Raw genomic sequence first — 23,065 nt, forward strand, 5'->3', positions numbered from 1 at the left:
GCTGACTGGTAATTGGCGAGTATCACTTACTCTTCTTTCATGTCAAGCACTGACAAAGTGCAGATTGCTTCAGTTTGATTAGTGTCCTGCAGTTGCTTGTACTATTGTTCTCTCTTCCAAAGTCACTTATCACTCTGCATATTGCTTATACCCTCCCATCCCCTCATTGTCTGAAGCTCCTTCACTCCCAATCCTCCATTTTCCGCATTGCTTTTCTCCTCACCTTGTCCAGGTTGCTTACCTCCTAAGCCTATACTCGTGGGTGTTGCTTTTTCCTTCCCACCCTACCATTTTCCATGCTGCTTCTTCTGCCCCATCCTCCTGTGTTCCATGTTGCTTCTTCCCTGATTTACAACACTCCGTTGGTCTTGCTTTTTCCCCTCCCACTTTCCACCCTCTTGTTGTCAGTGTGGTTTCTTTCATCTCACCAGCTCGTCTGTGTTGCTTCTTCTGCCCAGCTCTCACCCTCCCATTGACTATTGCCACACCACTGGCCTTTGTGCAGGGAAAATGTTTTTTTTTTATGTTGCAAAGTGCAGAGGCTCACCACTCACAAGTTTGGCTGGGGCAGAGAATAGCAGGCTGAGGCGCAGTTGGCCTGAAACAGTATTGCAGCATAAACCAAAGCAGTCAGAATCTTATGCTACAGAGTAGTGATCTGGCGTGTCTCAGTCCATCTGTCTATCTAACAGAGTGGTAAAAAGTGATGTTCTACAGTCAAACTGACAACTACAGACCCTCTGGAAAAATGACCTATGATGCGGTGCTAATGAAGACAAGGAAGGGAGCACACAGCTTCATTAAGTCAGCAGTAGGAAGTTCAGGACAATCAACCACTTGACTGAAAACACTTAATAAAAATATCACACCATCCTTTAGTTATGGAAAGCACAAGCCAATGTGGAACATTAACTGAGCCTATAAGACGAAGCTAATGTGGAAAAAAAAAAAACTGAAATAGCTATTGAAATAACAGTTGGCGTAAAGGAAAGTACACAGAAGCCAACCACAGAAACAAAAACAAATAAAGAAACGTTTGATCAGATCAAAAGTCTTCAGGCGTGACACAAAGATCAAGTTACCTCTGCTCGAACACTTGCCTAACATAAAAAATGCCTTTACGGTATTTCCTGCCTAAGAAGCAATAGATAGGCTCACCAGTATGTCCGTCTTCATGCTGTGGCTTATGACTGGAATCTTTAATCCATTTTGTGCTTCTGGGTAGAATTATCATCAGGTTTGCAAAAGATCCATGTGGCTAATGGTCACTAGTAAGGATCTCCAGAATACTGGATCAGCAAACCAGAGTTAAGACCTCCCAGAAAGTCATCCTGCAGCCAGGATACTTACCAGAGATAGCCTGGAGCTTGGGGAGTGGTGGGACGTGAAAGCAGCATAAACTGATTAAATACTCAATAAAATCTGCTATATGCATGTGTGTTTTTCAAATGCATTGGCTAATTCGAGAGATCCACATGACATGAAGAAAGTCTACATTTAATGGTGAATAAACAACTGCCTCGTTCACTTTCTCACACAAGTCTACAACCATCCCCTTTACACCACAAACTCACTTACTCCATCAACCTTCAAAAACTAACACCTTGATTCATCAATACGTACAACTACCATTTACAATGGTATGTTTCAATTCCAACCACAACCCTATTTACCAGCCTTACTACCCAAACTGGGAACAAATCTTCTGAACTTGGAATCTTGGAGTTGGGCATTGTAAGGAAATGCCTCCTTGGCATGGTTACCCCCTGACTTTTTGCCTTTGCTGATGCTATGTTTTGAATTGAAAGTGTGCTGAGGCCTGCTAACCAGGCCCCAGCACCAGTGTTCTTTCCCTAACCTGTACTTTTGTTTCACAATTGGCACACCCTGGCATCCAGGTAAGTCCCTTGTAACTGGTACCCCTGGTACCAAGGGCCCTGATGCCAGGGAAGGTCTCTAAGGGCTGCAGCATATCTTATGCCACCCTGGGGATCCCTCACTCAGCACAGACACACTGCTTGCCAGCTTGTATGTGCTGGTGAGGACAAAACAAGTAAGTCGACATGGCACTCCCCTCAGGGTGCCATGCCAACCTCACACTGACTATGCAGTATAAATAAGTCACCCCTCTAGCAGGCCTTACAGCCCTAAGGCAGGGTGCACTAGACCATAGGTGAGGGCACCAGTGCATGAGCACTGTGCCCCTACAGTGTCTAAGCAAAACCTTAGACATTGTAAGTGCAGAATAGCCATAAGCGTATATGGTCTGGGAGTCTGTCAAACACGAACTCCACAGCACCATAATGGCTACACTGAAAACTGGGAAGTTTGGTATCAAACTTCTCAGCACAATAAATGCACACTGATGCCAGTGTACATTTTGTGAAATACACCCCAGAGGGCACCTTAGAGGTGCCCCCTGAAACCTTAACCAACTACCCGTGTAGGCTGACTGGTTTTAGCAGCCTGCCACACTCAAGACATGTTGCTGGCCACATGGGGAGAGTGCCTTTGTCACTCTGTGGCCAGTAACAAAGCCTGCACTGGGTGGAGATGCTATCACCTCCCCCAGGCAGGAGCTGTAACACCTGGCAGTGAGCCTCAAAGGCTCACCCCCTTTGTTCCAGCACCACAGGGCACTCCAGCTAGGGGAGTTGCCCGCCCCCTCCGGCCACGGCCCCACTTTTGGCGGCAAGGCCGGAGGAATTAATGAGAAAAACAAGGAGGAGTCACTGGTCAGTCAGGACAGCCCCTAAGGTGCCCTGAGCTGAAGTGACTAACTTTTAGAAATCCTCCATCTTGCAGATGGAGGATTCCCCCAATAGGGATAGGAATGTGACCCCCCTCCCCTTGGGAGGAGGCACAAAGAGGGTGTACCCACCCTCAGGGCTAGTAGCCATTGGCTACTAACCCCCCAGACCTAAACACGCCCTTAAATTTAGTATTTAAGGGCTCCCCTGAACCTAAGAATCTAGATTCCTGCAACTTAAAGAAGAGGACTGCTGAGCTGAAAAACCCTGCAGAGAAGAAGAAGACACCAACTGCTTTGGCCCCAGCCCTACCGGCCTGTCTCCCTCCTTCAGAAGAAAACTGCTCCAGCGACGCTTTCCCCGGGACCAGCGACCTCTGAATCCTCAGAGGACTGTCCTGCTTCCAAAAGACCAAGAAACTCCCGAGAACAGCGGCCCTGTTCAACAAAGACTGCAACTTTGTATCCAGAGGAGCAGATTTAAAGACCCCTGCAATCCCCGCAAGAAGCGTGAGACTTGCAACACTGCACCCGGCGACCCCGACTCGACTGGTGGAGAAACAACACCTCAGGGAGGACCCTCCGGCGACTCCGAGACTGAGTAACCAAAGTTGTCCCCCCCTGAGCCCCCACAGCGACGCCTGCAGAGGGAATCCCGAGGCTCCCCCTGACCGCGACTGCCTGACTCTGAAATCCCAACGCCTGGAAAAGACCCTGCACCCGCAGCCCCCAGGACCTAAAGGATCAGAACTCCAGTGCAGGAGCGACCCCCAGGAGGCCCTCTCCCTTGCCCAGGTGGTGGCTACCCAGAGGAGCCCCCCCCTTGCCTGCCTGCACCGCTGAAGAGACCCCTTGGTCTCTCATTGAAACCTATTGAAAACCCGACGCGTGTTTGCACACTGCACCCGGCCGCCCCCGTGCTGCTGAGGGTGCACTTTCTGTGCTGACTTGTGTCCCCCCCTGGTGCCCTACAAAACCCCCCTGGTCTGCCCTCCGAAGATGCGGGTACTTACCTGCTGGCAGACTGGAACCAGGGCACCCCCTTCTCCATTGAAGCCTATGTGTTTTGGGCACCACTTTGAACTCTGCACCTGACCGGCCCTGAGCTGCTGGTGTGGTGACTTTGGGGTTGCTCTGAACCCCCAACGGTGGGCTACCTTGGACCCCAATTTGAACCCCGTAGGTGGTTTACTTACCTGCAAGAACTAACATTACTTTACCTCCCCCAGGAACTGTGAAAAATGCACTAAGTGTCCACTTTTAAAATAGCTATATGTGTTTTATGTAAAAAGTATATATGCTATTGTGATTATTCAAAGTTCCTAAAGTACTTACCTGCAATACCTTTCAAATGAGATATTACATGTAGAATTTGAACCTGTGGTTCTTAATATAAACTAAGAGAAGATATTTTTCTATAACAAAACCTATTGGCCTGGAATTGTCTCTGAGTGTGCGTTCCTCATTTATTGCCTGTGGGTATGTACAACAAATGCTTAACACTACTCCTTTGATAAGCCTACTGCTCGACCACACTACCACAAAATAGAGCATTAGTATTATCTCTTTTTGCCACGATCTTACCTCTAAGGGGAACCCTTGGACTCTGTGCATACTATTCCTTACTTTGAAATAGTGCATACAGAGCCAACTTCCTACAGGCATCCATTCTACAAACAAAGGGCAAATTATCTTATCTCACAACCCTATCTTTGTCCATAAACATTTAAAACTAATTACCATCCTGCCAGCTTGTGTACACTTCCAACACTCAAACGGACAGTACGAAATGTACCTAATATATATTGTGACACTTAGTTACATATAATTTCTATGTTTTAATGTTTATATTTTGTTAAAAAAATGCCAGACTACTCTAGTAAGGGATAAAAAAAATAAAAAAAAATCAACAGAGGGCAATGTTAAGATTCGCAAATGTGGGATAGAGGGTTAGGTCTGCAGGAAGGCTATGCAATCACTCACTTGCCTCACTGCTTAGCTCAAGAACTTGTTTTGGTATAGTCACATCATAATACTGTTCTCAAAGACAACTGAGGAAGCATGACCGAAGAAAACACTCCATACAATCTGTTAAATACAAAGACTCACTGTGGGGATGACCAGAAAAAGCACAGTATGTCAAATCTGATAGCCCTCCACCCACCACCTGGGGACAATATATTTAATAAACATTTGGGTGGGTGTAATTGCTAGACAAACCCATATTTTTTCTTGATCATATATCAGTTCATCATACATTCTATATGCTTTCAGACCAATCTACAAAAAACTGGAGCACATAAAATAAACGGCACCAAAGGTATTAAGTTGTGAGTTTATTGCATATGTAACAAATATGAACATGACCTTCTAGGTCCTGCCTGCTATACAATCAAACTGTATTCCAGCTGGTTCCATAAACACATTAAATAGTAGGATTTGTTAAATACTTTGATTTAGACATGAAAAATTTAGTGTACAACTTTCACAAAAAAAGAAATACACAATAAAACGGTGGGTTGATAACGAGGATAGCAGCAATACATAATAAAAAGATCAAGACAGTACAAAACAATAATTTAAAAACAAAACAAAGTGGTCAAAAACAAAATAATTGTCTGCAAAAGTATATGGAACCTGTTAAAAATTCTCAACTCACTTTCTGCTTAATGTAAAGAAATGAAGGGGTCCAACTGAAACTGATGAATACATTTCATCCAAACTTTAAAAAATGTACATTTCTGAAAAAGCCTGAAAACCACAAATTCCACGTCAGGAGCCTTGGTGCCAATTCTTGAATTAAATACAGGGGAACTCACAAAACTTCCACTAAGGGCCAGTTGAGCTTTAATGTACATGTTTTAATTTGCTTAAAATGAAAATGGTTTCCTTCCTTCTGCAACAACTATTACTCTAACTGCAAAATAGAATGCAATGTTCAAGCACTTATTACAGGTTGAATGTGTTAACCAAATGCCCATCCAAATATTTTACTTCTCTCCTTTGTTCCAAATATTAACACGATCATTCCATCTTAAACAATGCCTTAACCAGTGTTATTTTTTTACAATTCATCTGTTTGCAGGTTTACTGGAAAATAAGCTGCATCACATACTGTTGTATACAGAACAGCCACAGTCAATTTATACTGCAATTTCAATTGTTTATGGAGGCTATGTTAAAAATTTCAAGAAGCTAAGTTATGTCCTATGGATTGAAGGTTGCAAAGTAGTTATTAACAACGGCTCAACATGTGCTTCACAGATCTTCAAATCCATTTTTCAATGTAAAATCAATAAAGGGGGTGTCTCGCTAGACAAAGGGTTAGTGATCTACGTTGAAAAGGAAAGCACAGAGTGCCTATATAAATGAAATGCTACTCATCTGAAAAACTAAGAAGCAAACGTCAATTTCATTGGGGGAAATATATTGATAAAAAGGAAAACAACTCAATATTTAAATAACACTCTGTGGTAAATTAAAGAGGTTGCCCATTTGTAAAATGGACACAAAAAACCCACAGACAAAAAAAGCATAGACAATGGCGATGTTGCTTATAGTGCTCTTTAATGATTATGCAGCAGCAATGATAATCTCAAAAGATAGCTCCTTGTAAGGATGATCAGATAAGTTGAATGAGCTATGTGTATGTATGTTTTGGTTTATAAGAAAAAATAAACATGTTAACTGATAATAGTTTGTCACTCAATGAAGCATGCCAATTACGGCCAGTTTAGAAAAGGTACAAATATCCTTCATGTTCCACTAATGGGTCTAAACAAATGAGATATGCAGTCATGAGCATGAATCTTAAATTAGAAAAGCTGGTACCTCTGACGACATCTCTGATGGTCTTAGTTCATCAGGTGTCTTCCATTATCAACTTGGGGTGACCATAACCAAAATGTGGTTGGATCCCATAGGCTTGGAATGGGTTAACAGTGTCACATACAACAGATTAATGGTTGGCTACGACAGAATGGGATACTGACAAACCTGGGATATCATTCTTTAACTACAGCCTCAATTATTTAATGATTTAACTGAATTAATCACATTTTACATTATGGTAGGGCCAATTATGTAAACTGTTACAACAAAATGTCTAAACTAACTTTGTGCCTACTTTATTCTGATGATGCTTATATTGGGGCACATGTACCCCAAATCAAATTATTCATTAGCATGTCAATAACTCAATCTGGTCTGTTGGCTGCACGGATGAAACAAGTGTGTAACTTGGTATACAGATACATGCCAGTACCGTGCATTATTTATATTATGCAACTGCCATATTACAAAGGAACCACCAGAGGCTAAAAGAGAAATCTTGTTTTTGACTAAACTTTAACATTTTTTTGTCACACACTAGGTATTAATGTGGTGCAGAACGACTAGTAGTATAAGAAACATCTCCAGATTAAAAATGAAGAGTGGGTTGCAGTATCAACTACAACTGAAAAGAATGACAAGCAATGGTGCAAAAAAAAAAAAATCACAAAGAGGTTCTGACTGGCCATACAAGTGCAATACTCATCTCAAACACTGAGAGCAATGTAGATGTTAATGGCAGTTTTAAAATGAAGACAGCAAATGCATGCTTTGCCAGCTAAGCTACCTTACTGGAGGCTAAGTTGAAAAGCCTTAAGATCTGCTACGGTCACTTGGAATAATGTTACCTGGTATGCAGGTTAGAATCCGGATTCATTCTGTCTGATTTAAACTGGATTTGAAGCTACATCTGGGTGAAAAATACCAACACTTATCGTTATGCAAGGATAAGAAGTTGACAAGAGATGCAACGTTGCATGGCATTTCAATCCAAATGACTGTGCACCACTGTGCCTGCAACACTTCATCTAAAATGTTCACAAACAAATCTTCTGCGAGTCCGAGCAAAAGCCCGGAACCACTGTAGTGATCCTAAATGTAGGGCTGCTTGAAAAAAAGGTCATGCAAATGCAGGCATTTTTCAAAGACTGGCAATGCATATAAAAGGCCAAATATAAAATCTACGTTTAACAACACAAATGTGAGATTCTGCTATTTGAAGAATATCGGCGCAGTGGGTGGGCACACCTACACAAATATATGCAAATTCAACTCTAAATCTCAATATTTTTTCATGCTGCAGGAGGAGTACGAACTTCTTTTACTCTGGCCCATTTAAAACTCTAAATCCATATCTATCCAATTTCAGTTAAAAATTCATATGGATTCTGACAGAAGATTAATCGTTAAAATGATGAGGCATATAAAAGAACCAGAATACGACATTCCATTGACTAAGAAAAAATCCATCATGCTCAAACCAATAACCAAGACAGGGGAGGTGTAACTGCAAAAATAAAATGTATTTAATTCATGGTATAGAGTTTATTTTCAAACATATTTGCTCATGTAAAGTTGACTAAAGGAGAGCTGAGGCAGCCAATGAATGGCTTATACATCAGTGATTTCAAACCACCACAGAGCTTAAATTGTAGCAGTCTGAACACCTTTGCTTAACATTTGACATAATGATTCTCTTTGATTAAAAGAAAACATGAGAATTATTTCACCTAAGACCAAAAGGTTTATTGTCTGTTTTAAAGAGAATGAAATGAAGCAGCAAATCACTAAAGTTACAAAAAAATATTTCTGAAAAGAGAGCAAGATGTGTAGGTGTATTCACGGTAGCAGTGAAGTGTTTGCAAAAACAGTTTTTAATAGTCAAATGCCTCATGTGCCAATCAACACACTGTCAAATATCTGCTCATACAAGCCACAATGCACATAATACAGAATACTTTTAGATTTAAATGTAAGGACGAATTACCAGTACAAGGTTTCTCTGTATCAAACTTCAGAAATAAACATTATAGACATCTTCTGGGCTCCTAAATGACCTTGATGAAAGTAGCGTGACCTAACACTGTTTGCTACAAGCAGGCTTGTAGCAAAGAACCCAGAGGAAAAGCTCCTTTTAATGTAACCATCAAGGACTTATTTAAGCACAATGGGATACATGTCAATACCAAAACGAGAAGAATGTTTTTAAAATATTCTTCGTTCTTGCATTGGTCCAACCTAACTAAAAAAAAGCACATTTGTGCTGATACCAAAAGAAACATCTTCTCTATTGTTCTCCTATGACTTAAACACTGAAGTCATTTCTATTTTCAGGTGTTAAAGGACAAAGTGCAAGGATCTGGGAAATGATGATATGGAATGTGAGGCAACTAGAAGACAGATGTTCACTGATTGGAGAACCAAAATTAAGTTACATGTATAAATGGGTGACCAAAAGACCAAAACACTAAATGATTGACAAACAAGGACATACTCAACTGCTTCCTCATCATCTTGTCCAGAGCTAAAATAAAAGCACCTTGCAAAACCAATTCAGTATGGGAAGAAGTCAATGACAGAAAGTCACACTCCAATTATAGTGGAAATCTGGACTTCAGATTCCATCCAAAGAGGCCACTGTGCACTACTGTAGGTTAGGAAATAAAAAACCTGTGGCAGGTATTCCCTTAAACGGTTACGAAAGGTTACAAAGGGGCAAGATGGGGGCATATATGTAAATGATCCAGAACAAAAGAATTACTCCATAATTCTCGGGTCTCTCAAAGTTAGCAACACTTTTTCAAGTTTTATATGCTTATAAATGGAAATAAAAGCATTGGGGGATTGAATGGACAATGGGGACTTGGAGTTTATCGCTTGCATAAGATTGTCAGTTAAGTTTTTTCAAAATTTATGTACATGTCTCGAAAATCACATACCACTCTCCAACAGAAAATCAAACCCACCATGTAGTGCTAAATCTCTTTCGCAGATGTCTGAATTTAAGCAGATCAACCAAAAGAAACAGTAACTCCAGCCATCACAGAATAAAGTCATGAAGCAGATCAGATCTTTTGGGGTGGTATGTGAAACTCAAAAGATAAGGAGTAAGACAGCTGAGTATTAAAGGTCCAACTGAAACTTGCACATTTGCTAAAGCATCTCCTAGCTTTCAGTTCCGAAGAGTCAAAGGTTTGGTGCAGAAGAGTGGAAGAAACAGACTTGCTTCTTTAACAGGTTCTAGTTCAAGATCTGTTTTTCACTGGATGAGCAAGATGATGAAAAGGAAACTGGTCCTACTACTTGGTCTGGATAGGGCTAGAAAATGTGGATACAAATCAAACATCTTGGTGTTTGCATACCATTTTCTAGTAGTTCCAAAAGTGTTTTTGTAATCACCTCGTGGTAAGGTAAACAGACAATAAATGTCATGTCAATATTCCTGTGGTAGTTCTTTTAGCTGGGCCTCTTTTGTAATGTTATATAAGCTATAGGGAGGACAGACCCAGCCCCACAACCTCCTTCTCCCTCTGTTTTTGTATGTTCATTTACAGTCATTTGGAGTGGGCTTCAGGACCAAGATGATCAAGGCTGTAATACATATTCATCCATTAGCCTCCTCTACAGGAGAACTAACTTTTTCACTGTGCATTTGAAGGTTGAAACAAGCAAAGCTTAGAGAAGAAAGTACTGAAAAGAGAAATCACGTGTTAAGGCTAATACTGCTGTAATGTTTGGGAGTATGTCAGACAATCCTATCAACCTTCAAGAAACAGCTGTAAGTTTCAAGTGTTAGTTATACATGACACTTGCTGCACATTCCATACATCAATGGAACAATGGAGGTATTTAGCAAGGTAAAGACAACCAAAATCCATTAAGACAACCAACACCCTTAAAGCCCTGTAGGGAGTATGAAGTGTAACAAAATCAACTGGAGTCCCGGAGAGCTCCTTCTTCTGGGCCAAAATCTGCTGACTTGTTTACTTTTGAAAGAGGATGTGCTCTGCACACAGAATATAATGTATTTCAATGCAGTCCAATAGGCAAAGGAGAATCCTTCATCACAAGGAAATATTGACAGACTCCCAATCAAGAGAACTGGATGGGACAGAAAGACACCCTCTAACCTGAAATCCAGCACGCAGTTGCAGGTTGTGCCGAAGGAAAGGGAAACAATGATCTTCAAAGGGTCAGGAGGGCACAGAATAAATCAGTGTACTATTCACCTTGTGAACATTTCTAACTGCTAGTCTTTCACTATGGGAAATCTTTGATATCAATTTCACAGCTGAGTTACTAAGAAGGATACAAATCCAAAGTACACAAAGGATTCCCTCTGGCCTCTTATCTGTGCCTACAAACATCTTTAAAGAAAAAGGGTCCCGACATTTGAAGAATAAGATACATCCTGCAAGCACCCAATTGCAAAACTGAGCTCACAAGCATATGCGCACAGCTATAATATTACTTTCCAACTACCTGTATTAAGAGACCACTCAAGAGCACTACACACCCCTCAGTTTAAACAGTGATTTCTGATATCCATGGACTACAATGATCACACAACTAAAGATACTTTCAATGAATGATTTTTCATCACAGACTTGATCATAAGAGAAAATCTAGGTATTTATTATTCCCAAAGGAGATTAGCAAGCTGCTGAGCAGATGTGAATGGTAGCTATACCTTAGTTCTCCAAACAGCTACCATTGAAATATTTATTAATTTCATAAATAATGAAAACATTTACAGATTTACAGTTTGCAACACATGGATATAGTATGAGATGTAAATTTGTAAACTGGGTAAAATATATGTAAAGACCTGCTGCTCTCAAGCCAATACTCCTTAAATAGGCTAGGTTGCATTCTTAAATTAATAGTTCTGAGTTTAAAAAAGAATATGCTAATGACGATAAATGAAAAATATAGCATAGATGAGCTTTTATCAAATAGGCAAGAAAACGTCCAAGCCTCTAAAAAAGCAGAAAGTGGATATTGGACTAGAACCTATACCACCCTTCCCCCAAACAAAAAAAAGCCAAGGCTGCTTAATAAGCATGTTTCAAGAAACATCTATGATGAAGCCTGAGGTGTATATGGGGTGATCAGACCAAGAGGGCACAAAGAAAACCTGGGAAAGAGGAAATAGTAATTTGAAGATAGGTGCAAATGTATGCAGTGAGTGTAAATAAATCAGAGACAGAAACTGATAATGAAGTCACAAAGCATTAGACTTTTATAAAACTGTGTGTAGTACATCTAGAATTTAGACAAAAAGCTGCTGCAATTGTCTTAGAACAAATGAGCAGTCATCCATGATATGTCATTTACACAACGCTAGCAACTTGGAGCTGTACCTTTATTATGCTGGGTAAATGCTTCACGCAGAGGCACAATGAACGGACAATAAACTAGAATTTGGTGCGGACAATGAAAAAATAAATACTCTATGAATGGATTTATCATGCAGCACTACATATATTTCATTAGGAAGCAGTTCACTTGACTGATACAAAATTGGATGTAGTCTCCTAGTACCAGTCTGTTGGTAAATACATAAATAAAATATCCTCTCCAGTAAGAACCTGAGAATCTGGTATTTAACATTAGCTGACCGAGGAACACATTTCAATATGATGAATAGCGCTTAGGGATAATAGATGAGTGATTAGAACACACCTTCATATCTGTTTAGAAGTAGTAGAACTATTGACATCTAAAAGGCAACATATTTGGAAGGACAGACACGTTAGGTCTAGACTAAAGGTTAAGAATTAATTTTGCAAGAATTTAAGGGATCCATAGGCTACTGCCGAATAGGGCAATCAGCTGCAGCTAGATTTCGAGCAGAACCCTTTTATAACAAAGTTGTAATGAGGCCCTCTTGGAATTAGTCATTTGCTTACTGACCCTGGAGTGTCCAGATCACCATAATTACCAAAAATACTCTGTGCAATAATCCATAAAGGCAGCGTCACATTTCAGCCAAAGACAAATGGACTGCATAATCATGCACTTGTATAGCATCAAGTCTTTCTTAATTGAAGCATAAGGTCCAAACCATGACCTAAGCACATTTTTTCACCACATAAAACACCACAAAATTAAACACCAAAGTGCTTTGAAAGCACGAAGAGGGACCCAGCTCATCCCACATACTGGAAGAAGGTGGCTATTAGGAATATAAGACAATCCTCCATGCAAAACCAAACATACCTTATCTCACAGATATTCCAAATGTGCATGCAGATAAGATGATGGGATGGACCAGAACATTTTTGATATATGAACCAGACAAGGCCACATAAAGCAGTACAACCAAAAGATTTAGCTGCCGGAGACAAAAGGCCGATGAGCTTAATTTACCCAGTAAAGAATGACTTCTAGAATGAGAGTGTTAAAAGGCCTCCAACATAAAACACATCATCAACACTCTTTAAATGAAAATACTGAGAACTGATGTCATCTGCTGACAAATGTTTTTATTGATGTCTTAGCTCAAAGTAATTTCAAACCAGGCAGAAAATGCAATTGTGCAGCAGATGACAACGGTTCACTGTTAAATTTATAAATAATTTCTTCTATATGACAGCTGTAAAAGGACCTGGTAAAAAGTTGTCTGAGGGGAGTGAGGTAGTCGTATCAATTATTTTATGAGTTTGAAGGCAAAGGAAATATAATGTAGCATGACAAAGTAACTAGTTGCAGACAATTCTTGAAGTTTGTGTACTGATTACAGTGTGTTTATAACAACACGAATGGTCACTCTACAAGTGATGCAACAGCCACAGAGGGGGGAGGAAATACGTATCGGCAAGTACACCACTTCTACGCATCATGTCAGAGCTGGCAGGTCTATTAGGTCTTATATAGCCTTGTCTTCACAACGATTTACGAGGAGATTGGTTTGTTGGGTGTCAAAATGACACTTTGAAGAAAAAGCATTAGTGTATAGGCTTGTTTTGACTGCAAACTATGCTAACAATGGAAATATTAAATAGACATTTTAAATATGTGATTCAATTAACATGTCATTATAAACCAGTGAAGTACCTTTTGATGGATGACTCCCTTTAGAAGCAAATTCACATGCAATACTGACCACCCTCTAAGAAGTTAGTTCATGTTTCAACAGGCTCATCTCAGCACGCATCTTTAAAAAAAAAAAAAAAAAAAAATACAAAACAACTGCAATGGCCCTCAGATGAAATGCTACAGATGTTTGAAAGAGTGGACCAGCACTGTAAGCCTCAGAAGGAATACAACGGCTCAAAATATTAGAATGGCAGCAAAAATGCAAACTGATGCATTTCTCCTGGGTCATGCTACGGCGATTGCAAAGCACTCCTCAAAAACATGCCAGTCAGGGTTCAGTATGGCATCCCTTTCACAGAGAGGATTCAGCATCTAATCATTTGTTAGTACTAACTTCTCAAGTACAACAGTTAAAACAAGTCAGAATGCAGTTCACCAGTTATAGACTACTTTCAAATGTTTAGTTAGATCTAAAGATTTAATGGGGTAAAGGGACTGCAAACAGTATTAAATTTCTCCAACTGCTAATGGGAGTATTGTGCATCCCCTCTTGCTTCCTTTTCCACTCTTTACACCAGACCATCTCCTATCTCCCAACTTGCATCTTCACTCCTGGACCTTCAGCTCAACAAAAACTTGTTTTTACTAGCCAAACGTTGCGTGACACTGAATGCAGAATCAACATATCACAAGCACTAAAATGATTACCATACTGTAGAGAAAAGTAGGAGAGAAGGAAATCAATCTGGACAGCAGGTGCTAGTTAAAATGGTAGTGGTTTCAGTTAAGTATCCAAATGGACAGAACACACACAATGCTCATACTGGATTTTTTTTCAGACTCAAAAATTCACTCTTACTATGTTCCTGGTTTAGGAAGCAGAGCTTCCTTGGGCCACGGAAAGGTAATGTCACATCACAGAGTAGGATGGCATGGTGCAATACTAGGTTTAGGAAATGTGAGCCTCTTAAGCTCCCATTTCAGTCTCTTTTCATCCTTTGGTATTGAATACTACTGAAGGTCTAAATTTGAAGGGAAGTCTACCTTTGTAGGGCAGTCTACCACCAGAAAATCTGATATACCAACTTGGCAAAAAACAAGAGGCCACAGAGGTTTAATTCAAAACTCATCACATTGTGCAGCAAGTATTTTACACAGATCTTTGCGAAGTAAGTATATGGCATGCGCTGGGTGGCTGAACTAGAAACAAAAGTATATTTGAACAGTCTACTACACAGAATTGCTACAGTCTTTTGATTTACCTTTTTCCTATAATAATTAAGACAATGAAGTAATAATTCCGAAGTCAATGGCAATCTTTTTGAGTACTACTAACCATACCTGATTATTTTTGGTCAACATGACTTTTTATTATGTGCAGTATCCCAGCCTTAGATTAAACAGGTTTGTAAGTACAACACAATACGAACGGGAGGTAGTGCGCAAAGCTATTTTTGTTTTCATCCTAAAGACTGGTCTGTTTCAAAATAAAAAAACTGACTTTTTTAATGTTTATGTTCCACATCAGAAGCATCACTAAGAACCGAATCTCCCCGCATGTAACAATTTGAATAATATACAAGAATCCTGGTAAAAAATGGACCACCATTCTGGGAATGAAAGTCTACTAGTTACTGTGTTTGATTTAACCCAGACTGAAGGTTCATGAAAAGGATTTTTGAAATCTCATTCCTCTGTTGACAGAAGTCTGTTAATGAAAAAAATACTCTTTTTTTTTTTTTTTTTAAACAAGAAATACTTCCATAGGAAGAAACACTGGATAAAATGGTTCTGGCAAGAAAATGTTCATATCCTAATAGATTTATGTGGAATCTTCGGATTTCTATGCAATAAAATTAAATCTTCAAGTAGAAAGACCTGCCCTTTGAACACCCCATCTTGTGCTTAAATATGGCACACTCACAAGCATTACACCAGACTTGCAAAAAGCTAAAATTATTAGTGGACAAAGCAAGACAACACTCTGAACTGCAAACAATAAAAAACTCTTGCTGGGTCCTTTAAGGTCGTCATGCTATATAGTAATCAACCAATTGTGTGTAAATTTGAACAGCAGGCATCGTTAATAATAGATTTACTCTTTTCAGATGGTTTTCATTTCGAACGCCAAGCTTTAACAAAAGCAGACTAGGTTGGAAAACATAACCACACATGGCACTATATAGTTTGTTTGCTGCAGAGGCTCCCTAGAAATCTATTGAGCCATTACACAACCAGAAAAACCAGATTAAATGGGAACAGAACTTGGTTATTATTAAGCTTAGCTTTTAGTAATTTCCTAGTAAAACCTTATGATTCACATATATCAGAAATCACAGCTTTGCGATGTATTCCTTGATTCTTTTCTTACTCGTTCATTTACAGTTTCAGAAGCATGCCCTTTCCCTTTTCCCCCCACACTCAGTCATGGGTTGGTACACAAAAACGTGTTTTCTTTTGTGAGCACATTAACAATGTAGAGCTGCATTTTCTGCAGGGGAAAAGTGGACTTCCATGTGAAATAAAAAAACTTTCAATGTGCAAAACATCTATTTCAATCAGGAACAGGAAAAACAAATTCTCCTTGTTAATAAATGTCCGGAGTACTTCATTTTTCGTCCAATTTTCTTTTAGCTGGTCTATCCTACTAAGGCAGAGTGTTTAAGATGTGGCTTCTCTTACACACAAGTAAGTTTATTTTCTGCAGGCTACTCAGCACAAGTAAAAAACATCCCAATGATGAATCCTGAAATGCTTCGATTTCCAGCGACTCACACTTATACTTCCTTCGAAGGTGAATCAACTTTGACAGGACTGCCATAGGCGTCTCTTCCAGTTGCAAGTCTTTGACAAACTGTGGCTTTAAAATTATATTTTTGGACCATAGGTCACCGGTCCAAGGCTCATCAGTATAACCAAAGCTAAATTGCATGATCCGCTAGAAGATGTGTGGTACAAAATGTAGTAACAAAGGTGACAATGGGTGAAAATCAAGTGAATGACACACCCTACAAAAATGGGAGGTCTCAAAGGAATACCACACGATCCTTAGTGTTCAGATGCATTCAAACTGCTCAGCAGAAACCTCGCAAAAAGCTTCTTGCAGTTTTTATCTGTAATTGACGAGCTAATGCTAGTGTCCTTTGGTAGCCTCTTCACTCTACAGCAAAACCACACGTTTCTTCGACAGCTGTCAAGAGCTTCTCATAAAGCTTTTCATACGACTCATAAGGCGGGATGTCGATTCGGTTAAAGCTGAAAGAGAAAATTATATCTGTTCAGAGTATGCATGCCAAATTAAGTCATTCAAAGACCTTGAAAATATGCTCATCCTGTAGAATATATATATATATATATATATATTTATATATATATATATATATATATATAGGTACAGATTCCAAAACTGGTTATTAATAGAATAGGGATTTGCTGTAAATACTACTGAGATCTTCCCTAACACATTGTTTCTTTAACACCTATATCTAAAACTTTACTCACTTCTCAGCAGTCCTTATAAATATAAGTAGTAACAGGAAAAATAAATACTTGAGCAGAGTGGCATTCACCTTCCACGCCATGATACACCCTTGTGCTTCCTATCCTTGGGGCTGGGAGAAGGCATTTACATGTAAATTTAGTTTTGAAGTTTTATGTCTATCATCAATGTGTGTGCTTCATATACTTCTAACTAGATTTCATGAGTAATTTTAGGGTCACTGACCAAAGGAGAGCATAAACAGAACCTACTTGATGTTGCCTAAAAAACACAGAAGGCTTGTGTTTCAAAACAATTTAAGGATGATCTCTTCCAGATAAATTTAACCCTGGTTTAAAACCACATGTCTACATTTGGAGTGCAGGTTGTCACACGCAAAATAAAATATATTAGGTTGTAAAACTTGTATTACAGGCATCATTTCTTGTTAGGTATCATGCTTAACCTACTTAGTAAGTAGAACGTCTCAATGGAGCAACATCTAGAGGTTACATGAGTTTAACATGATTAATGTGACAACGTAGAATGGTATGGAACATATGCCATGTTACTGCCTTACATATCTGCTCAAGTGGTAGCATGCCACTGAATACCCTTTTAGCATCCCTGATAAGATATGGGTCACCTTCCTCTACCACATACGGTGCACTCAATTTACCAGGAAAGTCTAATTCACAGATTTAAGAGGAAAAGGAAAGCAATCACAATTTACATTATTTAGTTATGAAATACACTTGGTAGTAATGCAGGACTCATGAACACCATCATTGAATCTTTGAAGATGGATCATCACCAAACTTCTTTTTAACATGTTAAAGAAGTTATAAATTAATCATACTGGAAGTCAATAGAAAGAACCAGGATTCAGTCTATATGCCACGAAGGCTATACCATGCAATGATGGACTGGCAAGCCGATTCTGCCTGGTCTACATTATGTAAACATATGAATACATTAATCCTTGCAAGGCAAAATCTCCTCTAACATAACTAAATGAAACTGAATTAAAATTAAAATTATTATGTCCAGCCTTGTGGTTTACTTCTAATCCTGTCTGCATTCCAGAGTTAAATTCATAATGACAAACTCTGGTCAAGACCAGAGCTTTTTAATTCTGTTGAAGAATCAAGCAGTACATGCTGAACACAATGTGTACTAATAGCCGTAACACATTTTCTATACAAGAAAGAAAAAAACATGACTTTACTCACAGCAATAAGTAAACATGTTACTTACATGTAAAAATAGTTTTGAAAGTTAACTATTCTCAGCTGACATCCTGTGCAGTATTTCAACCACTTACTTGTTGCGCTATGGTAAACATCTAAAAAGGCATTCTGAGTGCAATCAATATATGAAGTCTGTAAGACCCAAGATGCTATTCACTATATACCCCCAATGCTCCACAATTAGGTTGCCATTTTCAGATTCTATTTTGCTCGACTCATATACAAGGATGATATATATATATTTATCAAATAATATCATGCACAACTACTTGTGTTTTTAGAGGCAGAAGGGTGTGTCACAAACCTGCTAAAAATTGTCTTACAATTAAAACCAGTGAAACTTGTCTTACAATTAAATAACAGATTTGCTTGAAGGGTCAACCTATTCGCACGCTGTGCACTGACTGATATGATAATCTAGGATAATGGGTGTGAAGTACATGTAGCAAACATGTCAACACAATCACAGGACATCCACATAGTAATGCTTAAAGTAGGGGGAGAGGATCACATACCAAATTTACATATATTATGCAATTCACGGTTTCCAATGAAAATTAAAGAAGCAGCCTTTTTCAAAAAAAGAGTTCACTACTGATCTAACTCAATGCCTTTCCAGCTACATAATGATGTGACAATTGCAAAAGCCATGCCACCCATCAGTTTTAGGTCAGGCTTTAAAACCACAAGCCCTCTTTCCTCTTCTGTAGTTTCTCCCTGTGTTTCTCCCTCACATATTATAACACAGCATGCATTAGAACATTAAACCCGACCATCTTGGCAATATCTTTGCTTGTTCCTTTTATTACTGGTTTTCCCAGAATCTGTGAATCTTGCGCCAACAAAAGTAGTTTTGCCAGGTATATGGATTCTGTTTGGTCTCACACAAAAGACCATATAATGCATTTCAAGTATGTAACACCATTTCGGATGCAGATGCTGGGGCTTAAAAAAGGCAACTGAATAGTGGAGTTTGTATGAAAGGGCAAAATTAGCTCGCATGTAAATGGAGGATGAAACTCACTTGATCGATTGTCATGTAAAAAAGCATAAGGCAGCCTTATAGCTCAGTATCTGTGTAAAGGGAAGCCACTGCCACTAAATACCATTACTTTCAAAGTCAGAAATATCAAGGAAGACATCTGAACAAACTCAAAAGAAGGCAATATTACCCAGCCTAATACAAACTTTAATTTACTTTTTAGTTGGTGTATACTGTTGAGACCATTTAGCACCTTCAAGAAAAGTATGTAAGACAGGCGTGCCTAAGTGTGATGATAGTTTTGCACCCTTCGTGTACACAGAGCACAGACAAATGCAATCTACACCATGTGTTAAATCGTTTGTTTTGCTCACCGATAGGTTTGTTCTGCTCACCTTTGAGACTCCATAAGAATGTCATACTTTTACAAAATGTTTAAATGGCCAAGATTAAAAACTTCAAAACCCAGGCAGTCAAGTTCAGTAACTTGGGACATGGATGTCTGACTTGAATCTGCTGTGGATTTAAATGAGGCGATATCATGAGATACTTTTTACACTCAATTACAGACAAGTGTACATGAGTCGACGCACAAATTTTGTGCTCCAAGTTTCAGTGTCACGTACGATCATTTTTAATAATCACATTTTGAATTAGTGGAATCAAAGGAAGAGCGTATGGAAAAATAACACCTCTTCAACAGTGCATGGCCCCTTGACTGGTGATAGGAATACCTTTAGATGAACGTCGTTGTCTTAAGTCTGCACTTGATGCAAAAGAAAAATCTATCTATTCTGTGGGACCTTCCCACTGAGTATGTGTTTGGTCTATAAGTGACAGATCCAGTTCTGATGTACTGGTAACAAAATGGTTTCTAAGTAGAAGTAGTTTTGCAGCTTGACTTTGCTGGATTCACATGCTGTGCAATGTTCCGCCATCTAGTGGTTGGGTCCTGAATTCTTTTGCATAGCAGTACTTCTTCCTCTGTCTGTTTTTAATATTCTCTTGGGTGCCTGTTTTTAATATTCTCTTGGGTGTCATCTGCCCCAACATTTGGTGTTCAATCCAGCCTCTCCTGATGTCAAACGCCCTCCCCAGAAGCTTCCACTCATAGCCATCTTCAGACATTTTTTTTTTGTATGACTCCCTCATCTGAGGAGATTGAGATGTGGGTGCCTGGACGTGAAAGATTGGCATTTTGCATTCTGCAAACAGATTTATCTTTTGGGTTCCCCATTTTCTGCTTGAGTACTGTTTGAGTTCCTTTTTTTGAGGTGGACAATTGTCTGCTCAGCTGTGTGCTTGTGCAGTATCCTCCCCGGGTAGGTGTATTACTATTAGGTTTATCTGTCTGGACAGGCGGCTCACATCCTGATCTCTTGCACTAGCCTTGACAGTACAAAGGTTCTCGTTCCAACCTGTTTGTTGAGACAAAATATCGTTGCTGTGTTGTCTGTTTGAATTAATGATTTTCCACACAGATGTTTCTGAAAGGCTTTTAAGGCTAGGAACACTGACGTAAGCTATAGGTGATATGTTGTCCAGTTTCCTGTTCTTTCCAAAGGCCTCTGATTTAGAATCTACCCATATGAGCTCCCCAACCCATATACAAGGCATCTGGGGTAATGGTGAACGTGTGAGTTCTCGGAGAATGGTCTTCCAATTGCTGTATTTGTTTTGTTCCTCCACTTTATTTCTTCTGTACTTTCTGCATGACAACCACTAGATCTTAACAACTCCTTGTAGCTGGTGACTATTGCTTTTGAATCTATTCTTGGACTGGTTTCATATGTAGCCTGGCATGTGGCATATGAGGTTCGCAGGATGACATTTTCCCCAGTATTTTCCCCAACAGTCCTCACTGTTAGAGAATGCCCCTTCTGGTACTGGTGACTTTCCTGCATAAATGACATTATTTTCTCACAAGGGTATACTTTTCCCTCTATTGAATTGACTATTGCTCCCAGGCACTGATGAGAGAAAATCCTCGATTGTATAACGTTGACATCACTATGTATGTGTTCTTTGGATTTGTCGCAAATTTCCTTTACCAGAAAATTCTCTAAAAAAAAGGGTATTAATGTACGGTCTTTAAATGTGCCGCCGCTGATACCAGACTTTGTAAACACTCTTGGTGCCGACTTGATTCCGAATGCAAGCAACTCAAATTGATAGTGTTCTCCGTTTACCACAAAACACAAGTATTTTGTGTGCCTGTGGGTCATTGGGATATGGAGATATGCACTCTGAAAATCTATAGTTGCCATAGAATCTCTTTTTTGCAGTTGTGGTATGATGTCCTGCAGAGTTGTCATTTTGAATTTGTAGGTCTATGAATTTGTTTAGGTATCAGAGAACTAAAACTGGACAAAGTGGTATGCCCTGTTTTGGTATTAGGAAGTATGTCGAGTAGCTTCCCTGGTTGAGCTCATCTTCGAGCACTTTTTCTATTGCTCCCTTTTGAAGACATTCTTGTACCTCCTGGAACAATCTATTTTCCTTTTTTGTATTGACCACTTTCTTTCGGCCCTTTACTGGTGGTGTCGATCAGTTTTATGCTATAGCAGAATTGTATAATGTTTAGAATCCATTTGTCTGTTATTTTCTCCCACCCTCGTCCTTTATCCTCTATCCCGCAGGTGTTGTGTGTGTGAGGGGGCCACTTTATACAGAGTAACAAAATGGTTACTTTTACAGTAGGAGTAGTTTTGCAGCTTGAAGAGTTTTCTGGATTCACATGCTGCGCATCATTCCGCCATTGAATGGTTAGGTCCAGAATTGTGTTTTTTTTCTTCTTCTCTTAGGCGCCCTCGACCACCATTTGGTGTTAGGCCAGTCCCCCTGCATGACATCAGACGGCACCCCAGACGTTCCTGTGCGTGGTAGCCATCTTCAGATTTTCTTTTTTCTTGTTTTGTTTGTTTCCTGTTTTCCCCTTCCTCCTCCTCTTCTTTTTTCATCCTGTTCTCATTTCTGGGGAGGTGGGTGGGTCGCACGTGAATCCAGAACACTCTTTGGGATGCAAAACTAATCCTACTGGTAAGTAACCATTTCTTTTTGCATCATGAATTATTTTCTGGATTGTGCATTAGATTGAGTAGTGGTTTTTGCCCCTTCAATTGGGTTGATTGGTTTGGCTGAGTTGGCTGGGTTGAAATGATGAGCTTGCAAACAGGTGCTGTAGCACTTTCTATCCCACTTGGGCTTCTTTATGCATCTGGATGTCCACATAATAGTGTTCTGTGAACCTGTGTGAGGATGCCCATGTTGCTGCTGCGCAGATAGTGTCTCTGTGCATGTTTGCTATGAATGCCTGGGTTGTGTACTTTTTCCTTGTTGAATTGTTTTCACGATCCATCGCGTGACGGAGGCTCCTGTGGTAGATTTAGCATATGCCACGAACAGATTGGTCCCCTTGCAGAGTTGCTTGGTCTCCTTAAAGTAGTATATTAGTGCCCTTCTTACATCAAGTATAAGTAGTTATTTTTCAATTTCTTTTTGCAGGTTTTTAAAGAAAACTGGTAACTATGGCCTGATTGACGTAGAATTTGGTGCCCACCTCAGGTAGGAATTCTGGATTTGTTCTGAGAACTACCTTGTCTTAGGGCATTTGCACGCATGATTCTTGTATTGTTAGGGCTTAAATCTCACTTACTCTTCGCAAAGATTTAATGGCTATTAGGAATTCGGTCTTCAATGTGGTAAACCGCAGTTCAGTCTTGTGCATGGGTTTG

General features: G+C 39.5%; 1 protein-coding gene across 4 annotated transcripts in view; it reads right to left on the bottom strand.

Annotated features, from left to right (window-relative positions):
• Window positions 1-14,719: 14,719 nt before the first annotated feature.
• The window catches only part of SMURF1 (SMAD specific E3 ubiquitin protein ligase 1), a 355,902-nt gene continuing 347,556 nt past the window's right edge, over window positions 14,720-23,065 (bottom strand). For 2 of the 4 annotated variants that reach the window (XM_069210017.1, XM_069210016.1), the window contains exon 17: window positions 15,368-16,876. In XM_069210017.1, the coding sequence (XP_069066118.1) occupies window positions 16,777-16,876 (100 nt within the window). In that variant the 3' untranslated portion in view covers window positions 15,368-16,776. Of the gene's footprint in view, window positions 16,877-23,065 lie in introns of all 4 variants that reach the window. The other 2 variants (XM_069210015.1, XM_069210014.1) reach the window with 2 other exon arrangements.

This window comes from Pleurodeles waltl, chromosome 10 (genome assembly GCF_031143425.1).
Source record: "Pleurodeles waltl isolate 20211129_DDA chromosome 10, aPleWal1.hap1.20221129, whole genome shotgun sequence".
NCBI lineage: Eukaryota > Metazoa > Chordata > Amphibia > Caudata > Salamandridae > Pleurodeles > Pleurodeles waltl.